General features: G+C 42.9%; 1 protein-coding gene across 2 annotated transcripts in view; it reads right to left on the bottom strand.

The window, feature by feature from the left end:
- Positions 1–11,803, bottom strand: part of AMPH (amphiphysin) — a 309,085-nt gene that overhangs the window by 40,002 nt on the left and 257,280 nt on the right. For both annotated transcript variants that reach the window (XM_035723411.1, XM_027574926.2), the window contains exons 12-14: positions 5,705–5,821; positions 2,251–2,274; positions 46–69 (exon numbers count right to left, since the gene is read on the bottom strand). In XM_035723411.1, the coding sequence (XP_035579304.1) occupies positions 46–69; positions 2,251–2,274; positions 5,705–5,821 (165 nt within the window). The remainder of the gene's footprint in view (positions 1–45; positions 70–2,250; positions 2,275–5,704; positions 5,822–11,803) is intronic.

Here is an 11,803-nt window from a genome sequence, read left to right as displayed (position 1 = left end):
TAAAATATTTTTTAAAAATCCAGAATGTTCTGGATATTTACCTACCGGCTGTACCAAATCAGTGCTTGTCTGTATGAGTAAAAAAAAAAAATGACAATCAATAATAATAATAATAACAACAACAACAACAGGGCAAAAGAAGTAAATTCCCTAGCATATTAAAATCCCATGCTGTCCAGAGTCAACATTCTCCTGAAAGCTGTAGCTTTTACTGGTTTGAGATTAAATTTTACAACTTGTTTTGTGATAGGAATGAGTTTTGTTTCAATACCGTTTATGACTACACAGTTGAAACATGAAGAAAGCCTTTCTCATTTCCTAGTCAACAAGGATGTTTCAGGGCTATTACAAGACTTCTGCTTTAGCAGACTCTGAAACACAAAGTTTCAAATAAAAAAGCAAACCTGAGAACATCAGAGTAAGACCAAGCCCTAGCAGCCACAAAAGTACACAGTATTATATGCTCTGACACAGTATCAGAATAAATCTTTCCCCAAACTCACCCCACACTTGCTTCTTCCTCTGAGGTAGTGTTTATATGGAGGATGATCTGATACTAACCACTCTGGACGATTCTCCTCACATTCTCCCCCCAGCCTAGAAGCCTTGTCTGCACACAAACAAACAACCCTGGGGGACTGAGAGGATCAAGGAACGCCAGCAATTGTGTCCAGGGAGCTATTGTTTTGCAATTTTGTCACTGCTACTATTCTTAGCAGGTTTGTCCTCTGAAATAATCCATGATCCTTCTAGATGATACCTTCATCTTCACCATACCCTTCCCAGCTACGGAAGGAAAAATGTTATTATGACTCCAACTAAAGATATGAAATACTGGAATAATAAAACATCAGCACTGTGTTCTTGGTCGTCAAGACCATTAACACAGAGTTGTGGCTAGAATTCAAATGTCCTGAACGTCAGTCCATGTATCCCTTTTTGTGATTATACAAGCAAGGCCAGCTTTCAATTAACATCTTTTAGCTCTTCTCTCAAGAGCCTTCCATGATGCTTCAAGCATCCTAAGTATTAGTGCAGTATAAACCCACTCCTGTGGAAGGGAAGGGGGCAGTCATCTTTCTGTTTCAAGATAAAAGAATAGCAGTGTCACTTCAGAAGACCAGGCCCATGAATAGCTAGATCTAGCTAACTTTCCTGTTGCTGTCTCACTAAAAAGACAGCACAAAATTCAATAGCTGAGTTCTGAAGACCACGTGACCAGAGCTCTTCCAAGACAGGGCAGACAAAATGCCCTGCCCCTGAAGGGTGTGAAGCTCCACATGGGTATGGCCACCCTCCAAATCCCACAGCACACATGCTGCACCATAAACCTCTGTTCGTGTCTTTTTCCCAACTCTAACTGCTGGAAGTGCCCATCCTTGCACGTCAGATTAGCTGAATACACACCATTAGTAGTAACAGCTACCTTTTATTGATATGTATCAGACATGGAGCTAAGCATTCTACAAATATTATCTACTTCATCCTCACACAACCCTCTGCGCTAGGCATCATTACCCTTATTTTATGGATGAGAAATGCAGAGACTGAAAGAAGTTCATAAATTGCTCAAAATCATATTGTTGTAAGAGGTAGAGTCTGGACTCAAATCCAGGGCTGTCTGGCTCTAAAGCTCAAATTCTTATTGATGAAGCTTCATTATCATTGGAAATAATAGTAAGAAAGAGGTTCCCTGTGCATTTCTCATCCATGTTTCTGTTTTGTTTAAAAGCAACCAAAAATGTGCCTGCCCTTCACTACAACATTTCAGTAGCCACCAATAACCAGAGGAAGCATAAAGGGGCATAACACCAAATTCTTGCTTCTCCAGGCGTCTGGCACACTGACACTATTTTCCTCACCATTGTTTCCAGGTGCTGGTAATGCTTGGAACCATCAGGGAGCTGATAATTGTTCTAGGGGACTACACTGTCATTAAAAATGTCTAGGTCAGGCGCCTGGGTGGCTCAGTCGGTTAAGCGACTGCCTTCGGCTCAGGTCATGATCCTGGAGTCCCGGGATCGAGTCCCGCAACGGGCTCCCTGCTCAGCAGGGAGTCTGCCTCTCCCTCTGACCTTCTTCCCTCTCATGCTCTCTCTCTACCATTCTCTCTCTCTCTCAATAAATAAATAAAAATCTTAAAAAAAATGTCTAGGTCTTCTTCCCACCACAGGTGAATTAAAATATAACAGAGTTTCCAAATTTCTAGGGGTCCAGATACATCAAAATACAAACTTTTAGCACTCTTACCGTCCATAGGTCCCAGGGCAATGTCTGAAAGCAAACAGACAAATAAAAATATGGTTAGTATACATCTCCCAAGCATGCAAAAAATACTGAGATGACAAAAGTTCTTGAAGTAAAACATTTTGAAACACTTAGTATAGCACTGTTCAACAGAAATTTCTTTGGTGATGACAAAGCTCCATATCTGTGCCATCCGATATGGCAGCCACTAGTCACATGTAGCTACTGAGCACTTGAAATGTGCTAGTGTAAAGTAACCAAATCTTAAGTTTTACATAATTTTATTTAATTTCAATTGGAATAGCCAAATGTGGCTTGTGGCTACCATACTGGACAGTAGAGGACCAGTAAATCTGCTTTTCACTATAAAAAGGAGAAAGCTGTATCTGAAAACATGATGAATGGGTGTACTTTAGAGCATGCAAGTACACACACACACACACACACACACACACACACACACACTTAAAATGAAGTACAACGTGTCCCGATATTAGAATTTCTCACATCTTTGAGGACATGCAGTCCGAATCATTGCTAATGCTACTTCTTCCCCTCCCGCCACCATATTCAAGAGGTTGCATTATGACCAGTTTGATGGTAAATGAACCCCAGAAAAAGAGTTCTTCAATATGTTGAATTTGATGATAACACAGCTCAACTAACAGATCATCATGCAAATTAGCAGGGTGCCCCCTAAGACATATGGATGAATTAGACTTACTACTGGCATTTTAATTATCAAGCCCATTGATGCCAGGGAATGAATCCAGATGGTTCAAGTGACTTCCACTGTGTGTTTGGGAAAGTGAAGGAGACCTCTCTTTCTCATTTCCTTTGTGACTGAGAATTGCTGCCAAGGCCACATCCTTTTCTGCCTTTGTCTTTATGACTAGAACAGATCTGTTTATGAACTTGTTTTGAATCACTAAACGAGTGGCAAATTAAAAAGCCTGGCACTCCCATCTAAGAATATGGGAGTTTCCAGATGGGGTCACAGGCGTCTCATTAGGATTCTATACTACAGAACATGGGCCCTGTGGTTCTGAGTGAGCCCACCCCCCTGGTCTGGGCCTGCTCTGACTGTCCAGCCCCAGCCACCCAGCATCTCTGTGCAGCCTGGCTGGTCTCTGGGTTAGCACCCACCTGTCGAATGACTAAGAAAGGAGAGCAGAACAGCTGCATGGGAAGCCACAGTTATTTGTATGTGGACTCCTTCTGCAACTAATATTCACGTTCTGATTATTCAGATGGTTTGGATTTTCCTGCTTCCCGGCCCCTTAAGAATCACAGCCCCTAAAAGCTACTCCATATCCCTGCATAATGCAGACAGCACTGGTATCTTCTCCAAAGGAAGGCAGCAATGTGAAACGGCATGTTTATCAGTCCTCAGGATCATGAAATGATGTGTGGACACTGCGGAGATCACAGGTGAGGTGTTCCGCTAGCAGCAAGAACATCCATTTAAAACATGGGGTCAGGTGATGGGTAAGGGATATCATTCTGAGCGAAGGGGAAGGCAGGCCAGTAGAATCTGATGGCTTTGTTGTTTTTGCTACCACAGCCTAAGACTGCCCTTGGTGAAACGGAGATGTGATTAGAGCCGGCTCACAGGATTCCTCTGCCATGAAGTGACTCATTAGAGCTACCGGAGGGGGACGGTTGATTACCCCGCCTGAGGGAGAACGCAGGGCACATGTGGCTTTTCCTAACTGCAGTGATGCATTTTCTTCCGAAGACTTTTGAAGCTTAACTGAGGTCATTTTTTTTTAATTCTGAAAGAATTTTTGTTCTAAATCTACACAAAGTTCCATGATCTGTGGATTTATTTAATCATGAATTGATATAGAAGAGGCTTCTCTCTCGATTCAGACTCACAGACAGAAATGCTGTGGCATATCACCCACTGACCACGACAGCACCCACTGCAGAGACCTGCCTTCTGTCACTAGAGCAGTGAATGCTGGAGAGCGAGGCAGAGGAAGGCCCATGAATTCTGCACAATGAGGAAGCCCTGATGGGGAAGTGTTCTGAATGAGATGTCCTGCTTTCCTGGGCCACCAAGGCAGAACCCTGAAAACTTGCTGACAATTACTATGTTAGCATTTCCCAAAGTATGTCTTAGAGAACATTCCAATGATTATTAAGAAACTTTCATTAAAACAGGTTTCTGTGGTCAAATTTGGGAAACTCTAAGTTAAAAAAGTCTACAGAGTTTTTTCTTTTAGTTGCAGAACTTCTTGGAGCCTTTAATATTCCAATGCATATCGTGACTCTCTTTTTAAAAGAGAGTTAATAGAACTTTCCCAAACATTTATCTAAGAGACCCATTTTTTGCAAGTATCTTTAAGGCTGGTATCTGATCTGCTTATTAATTACCTGCTTTATTGACATCTCAGATATTTATTGTTCCCAAATTACAACAGGGAGGCCTTTAGAAACCCAATCACATTCTAGAAGAAAGCATGGATTAGAAGCTTTATTTATCGAGGTTTATATTGAGCTGATAGTGGTTTACTGTAAGGTATCACAAGACTTCAAGACCAGAAAATTGAGTGAGGTCTCAATTCTCAACTTCAGTTTTATAATACACCTCCATTAATTAATTTGAAGTATATTCTAACATCTCTGGATTTGCCCAAATTCAAATGTGAGCTCCCAAGCACATTAAAAATACGGATATAAACAATTTCTGTTTGGCCAAATTTTGAGTTAACTTCCTTTTGTGAGCATAGACAATTGCAAAGGAAGTCTACTGCAGAGGAATCATCCAGAAGTCATTACAGTGCCCACCTCCAGGACCCCTCTGATGGAGAACACTGTGCGATCACTATTGGAGTGAGGAAATGTTGAGGGTGAGGAAGTGATGAGCAAGGACAAGCTGGATAAGCAAGGCCAACTCTGGCCATAGTCAAGATCACATAAGGGAAGCTTCTGCAATGTGGAGGAGAACAAGGTCTTCGAGTTCAAAACTACCATGAATGGAAAACATTTCTGTTGAGGCATAATTTCAAGGTTATTTCTAACATGCTTTAATATGCAAAATGTGAGGAAGGAAAGTAGAGAAACCAGTAAGAAGATTAAGCCCAGGGCCAAAGAAAGAGCTTCATTTAGAGAAGCCAGAAAATGTACTGTCTGAAGCTGAACACTCTGAGTGCAAACTAATACTAATAATGACAATTACTCTGAAATGGAGGATTCCTGGACAAGCCAGAATGGATGACTATCCCAGCTTTATGGATAAAGAGCGCTAATGGTGGGGGGGAGCTTTGGAATGAGAGCTATGGACAATCCTCTTTCTACTCTTCCTTCCCATTGGGGAATGTTTGTCAACCCCAAAGAAAAGTGAATAGTCACTTGAAATGGACAGAGGTCCCTGACAGACATTTGCTGCATCATAGAGCTTATTCAAGTTTATGAAATGTCATCCCCAAACAACAGAACTGCCCCTGGCTACCTGTGACATGGGGGAGTGGGTCACTCCGGCAGAACCTGCAGGTGCCACCTCAGGCTTGAAAGGGTCGAAGTCCAGATCCAACAATGTCTCCTCTTTCTTCACCTCAGGGGCTTCGTTCTGTTAAAATAAAACAAAGTATGAGACTTTATGATATAATCCATGTATGATCCTCAACACCACTGGACATCTCCAAAACAGACTCAGATAGTTTACCAGTTAGGTGGCTCACCCATAAGCTCCCAGAGTCACCAGCTAAATGTGGCAAAGGGGGAAATAACCAACTCTGGCCAGCTATCATCTAAGACACCCAGGAATGTGACCCAGCCTTTTAGTTCCTCTCCTTTGTCCAGCTCCGAATCCAGCCAACGAAGAGAATGTCTGAGAGGTATATCCTGATGCCACCAAGATCCAAGGATTCCCCTCTGCTAGTTCAGAAATCTCGGGTCAAGAATTATAGATGACCAGATGGATAAAATGGGCAATAAAATAGGACAACTCCCCAATATCTAGTAGTAAAACTTACGAGTCTCAGACACAAAGAGAAAATCCTGAAAGCAGCTCGGACGAAGAGATATGTATCGTACAACGGTAGAAATATTAGACTGGCGACAGACCTATCCACAGAGACATGTCAGGCGAGAAAGGACTGGCAAGATATCTTCAGAGCACTAAACGAGAAAAATATGCAGCCAAGAATACTATATCCAGCTAGGCTGTCATTGAAAATAGAAGGAGAGATAAAAAGCTTCCAGAACAAACAAAAACTAAAGGAATTTGCAAACACGAAACCAGCCCTCCAAGAAATATTGAAAGGGGTCCTCTAAGCAATGAGAGAGCCTAAAAGCAGCAAAGATCACAAAGGAACACAGACAACATACAGTAACAGTCACCTTACAGGCAATACAATGGCACGAAATTCATACCTTTCAATAGTTACCCTGAATGTAAATGGGCTAAATGCCCCAATCAAAAGACACAGGCTATCAGATTGGATTAAAAAACAAGACCCATCCATATGCTCTCTGCAAGAGACTCATTTTAGACCCAAAGACACCCCCAGATTGAAAGTGAGGGGGTGGAAAACCATTTACCATGCTAATGGACACCAAAAGAAAGCTGGGGTGGCAATCCTTATATCAGACAAACTAGATTTTAAAACAAAGACTGTAATAAGAGATGAGGAAGGACACTATATCCTACTTAAAGGGTCTATCCAACAAGAAGATCTAACAATTGTAAATATCTATGCCCCGAACATGGGAGCAGCCAATTATATAAGGCAATTAATAACAAAAGCAAAGAAACACATTGACAACAATACAATAATAGTGGGGGACTTTAACACCCCCCTGACTGAAATGGACAGATCATCTAAGCAAAATATCAACAAGGAAATAAAGACTTTAAATGACACACTGGACCAAATGGACTTCACAGACATATTCAGAACATTCCATCCTAAAGCAATGGAATACACATTCTTCTCTAGTGCCCATGGAACATTCTCCAGGATTGATCACGTCCCAGGTCACAAATCAGGTCTCAACCGGTACCAAAAGTTTGGGCTCATTCCTTGCATATTTTCAGACCACAATGCTTTGAAACTAGAACTCAACCACAAGAGGAAAGTCGGAAAGAACGCAAATACATGGAGGCTAAAGAGCATCCTACTAAAGAATGAATGGGTCAACCAGGAAATTAAAGAAGAATTAAAAAATTCATGGAAACCAATGAAAATGAAAACACAACTGTCCAAAATCTTTGGGATACAGCAAAGCTAGTCCTGAGAGGAAAGTATATAGCAATACAAGCCTTTCTCAAGAAACAAGAAAGGTTTCAAATACACATCCTAACCCAACACCTAAAGGAGCTGGAGAAAGAACAGCAAATAAAGCCTAAACCCAGCAGGAGAAGAGAAATAATAAAGATCAGAGCAGAAATCAATGAACTAGAAACCAAAAGAACAGTAGAACAGATCAATGAAACCAGGAGCTGGTTCTTTGAAAGAATTAACAAGATTGATAAACCCCTGGCCAGACTGATCAAAAAGAAAAAGAGAAATGACCCAAATCAACAAAATCATGAATGAAAGAGGAGAGATCACAACCAACACCAAAGAAATACAAACAATTACAAGAACATATGATGAGCAACTCCATGCCAGCAAATTAGATAACCTGGAAGAAATGGGTGCATTCCTAGAGATGTATCAACTACCAAAACTGAACCAGGAAGATATAGAAAACCTGAACAGACCTATACCCACTAAGGAAATTGAAGCAGTCATCCAAAATCTCCCAACAAACAAAAGCCCAGGGCCAGAGGGCTTCGCAGGGGAATTCTATCAGACATTTAAAGAAGAATTAATACCTATTCTCCTGAAACTGTTCCAAAAAAATAGAAAGGGAAGGGAAACTTCCAAATTCATTTTATGAGGCCACCATTACCTTGATCCCAAAACCAGACAAAGATGCCATCAAAAAGGAGAATTACAGACCAATATCCTTGATGAACATGGATGCAAAAATTCTCACCAAAATACTAGCCAATAGGATCCAACAGTCCATTAAAAGGATTATTCACCACGACCAAGTGGGATTTATCCCTGGGCTGCAAGGCTGGTTCAACATCCGCAAATCAATCAACGTGATACAATACATTAACAAAAGAAAGAACAAGAATCATATGATCCTCTCAATAGATGCAGAAAAAGCATTTGACAAAGTACAGCATCCTTTCTTGATCCAAACTCTTCAGAGTATAGTGATAGAGGGTACATACCTCAATATCATAAAAGCCATCTATGAAAAACCTACAGCGAATATCATTCTCAATGGGTAAAGGCTGAGAGCTTTTCTCCTAAGGTCAGGAACGCGGCAGGGATGTCCACTCTCACCACTGCTATTCAACATAGTATTAGAAGTCCTAGCCACGGCAATCAGACAACAAAAAGAAATCAAAGGTATCCAAATCGGTAAAGAGGAAGTCAAACTCTCACTCTTTGCAGATGATATGATACTGTATGTGGAAAACCAAAAAGACTCCACCCCAAAACTGCTAGAACTTATACAGGAATTCAGTCAAGTAGCAGGATATAAAATCAATGCACAGAAATCAGTGGCATTTCTATACACCAACAACAAGACAGAAGAGAGAGAAATCAAGGAGTTGATCCCATTTACAATTGCACCCAAAACCATAAGATACCTAGGAATAAATCTAACCAAAGAGGCAAAGGATCTGTACTCAGAAAACTATAAAATACTCAGGAAAGAAATTGAAGAAGACACAAAGAAATGGAAAAACGTTCCATGCTCATGGATTGGGAGAATCAACATTGTGAAGATGTCAATGCTACCTAGAGCAATCTACACATTCAATGCAATCCCCATCAAAATACCATCCACTTTTTTCAAAGAAATGGAACAAATAATCCTAAAATTTGTATGGAACCAGAAGAGACCCAGAATAGCCAGAGGAATACTGAAAAAGAAAAGCAAAGCTGGTGGCATCACAATTCCGGACTTCCAGCTCTATTACAAAGCTGTCATCATCAAGACAGTATGGTACTGGCACAAAAACAGACACATAGATCAATGGAACAGAATTGAGAGCCCAGAAATGGACCCTCAACTCTATGGTCAACTTATTTTTGACAAAGCAGGAAAGAATGTCCAATGGCAAAAAGACAGTCTCTTCAACAAATGGTGTTGGGAAAATTGGACAGCCACATGCAGAAGAATGAAACTGGACCATTTCCTTACACCACACACAAAAATAGACTCCAAATGGTTGAAAGACTTAAACGTGAGACAGGAGTCCATCCAAATCCTAAAGGAGAACACAGGTAGCAACCTCTTCGACCTCAGCCGCAGCAACTTCTTCCTAGAAACATCGCCAAAGGCAAGGGAAGCCAGGGCAAAAATGAACTCTTGGGATTTCATCAAGATAAAAAGCTTTTGCACAGTAAAAGAAACAGTCCACAAAACCTAAAGACAACCGACAGAATGGGAGAAAATATTTGCAAATGACATATCAGATAAAGGGCTAGTATCCAAAATCTATAAAGAACTTATCAAACTCAACACCCAAAGAACAAATAATCCAATCAAGAAATGGGCAGAAGACATGAACACACATTTTTCCAAAGAAGACATCCAAATGGCCAACAGGCACCTGAAAAAGTGCTCAACATCGCTCGGCATCAGGGAAATCCAAATCAAAACCTCAATGAGATACGACCTCACACCCGTCAGAATGGCTAAAATTAACAAGTCAGGGAACGACAGATGTTGACGGGGATGTGGAGAAAGGGGAATCCTCCTACACTGTTGGTGGGAATGCAAGCTGGTGCAACCCCTCTGGAAAACAGTATGGAGGTTCCTCAAGCAGTTGAAATTAGAGCTACCATTCGATCCAGCAATTGCACTACTGTGTATTTACCACAAAGATACTAATATAGGGATCTGAAGGGGTACGTGCACCCTGATGTTTATAGCAGAAATGTCCACAATAGCCAAACTGTGGAAAGAGCCAAGATGTCCATCAACAGATGAATGGATAAAGAGGAGATGGTATATATACATAATGGAATATTATGCAGCCATGAAAAGGAATGAGATCTTGCCATTTGCAAGGACGTGGATGGAACTGGAGGGTGTTATGCTGAGTGAAGTAAGTCAATCAGAGAAAGACATGTATCATATGACCTCACTGATATGAGGATTTCTTAATCTCAGGAAACAAACTGAGTGTTACTGGAGTGGTGGTGGGTGGGAGGGATGGGGTGGCTGGGTGATAGACATTGGGTAGGGTATGTGCTATGGTGAGTGTTGTGAATTGTGCAAGACTGTTGGATCACAGATCTGTACTTCTGAAACCAATAATGCAACATATGTTAAGAAAAAAAAGAAAAAGAAAAAGATAGCTGGAGGGGAAGAATGAAGGGGAGTAAATTGGAGGGGGAGACGAACCATGAGAGATGATGGACTCTGAAAAACAAACTGAGGGTTCTGGAGGGGAGGGTGGTGGCGGGATGAGTTAGCCTGGTGATGGGTATTAAAGAAGGCACATTCTGCATGGAGCACTGGGTGTTATGCACAAACAATGAATCATGGAACACTACATCAAAAACTAATGATGTGAGGGGGCGGAGCAAGATGGCGGAGGAGTAGGAGACCTAGATTTTGTCTGGTCTCAGGAATTCAGCTGAATAGGGATCAAACCATTCTGAACACCTACGAACTCAACAGGAGATCAAACAGGAGAGTAGCAACAACTCTCTGAACAGAGAGGCGACCACTTACTGGAAGGTAGGACGTGCGGAGAAGTGAATCCGAGGCGATATTCGGGAGGATAAACGGCGGGGGAGGGGCCTCCGCCGGCCGCTTCTGGCAAGTGCTAGAGCCGCGGAGCACAAAATCGGACCTTTTAAAAGTTGGCTCGGCGGAGGGACGTCGCTGCAGTGGCTAAGCGGGGGGTGGAATCCTCCCGGGACAGTGGGGTCTCAGGACCCTTGGGGTCACAGAGAGACCGGGGGTGCCTGAGTGCGGCAGAGCTCCCAGGTGTCGGGGCGGGGAAGCCGGCTGCAGATACAGAGCAGAGTCGCGGGCTCTCAGCTCGGGGTTGCCATAAACTGTGATCTGCGGCCCAGTCGGGGCACGGCTCCCCCAGCAAGGACCCAACAAGCAGCAGATCCGGGGAGACTCCCCTTCCTTCCCGGGGAGGAGCGGTGCGGGAACGCACTGCAGGGATCTGCTGGGTTTGGAGACTCCGAGCGGGGTCGGGTGCCAGAGATAGCAACGCTCGATCACAGGCCGGGTGAGCACGGAGAGCGGCCAGAGACCGGGGACACGGGAGTGACTGCTTTTCTCTGGGGGCGCACTGAGGAGTGGGGCCCCGAGTTCTCGGCTCCTCCGGGCGGAGACTGGGAGGCCGCCATTTTCGCCCTGGTCCTCCAAAGCTGTACCGAGAGCTTGCAGGGAACAAAAGCTCCTGAGAGCAAACTGGAGCAGCTTCCTTAGCCCGGACCGACAAGGGCGGGGCAATTCCGCCTCCGGCAAAGACATTTGGAAACCACAGCAACAGGCCCCTCCCCCA

Source organism: Zalophus californianus, chromosome 12 (assembly GCF_009762305.2).
Source record: "Zalophus californianus isolate mZalCal1 chromosome 12, mZalCal1.pri.v2, whole genome shotgun sequence".
NCBI lineage: Eukaryota > Metazoa > Chordata > Mammalia > Carnivora > Otariidae > Zalophus > Zalophus californianus.
Note: the sequence above shows the minus strand (reverse complement) of the source record. Positions and strands in the feature narration are given on the sequence as shown.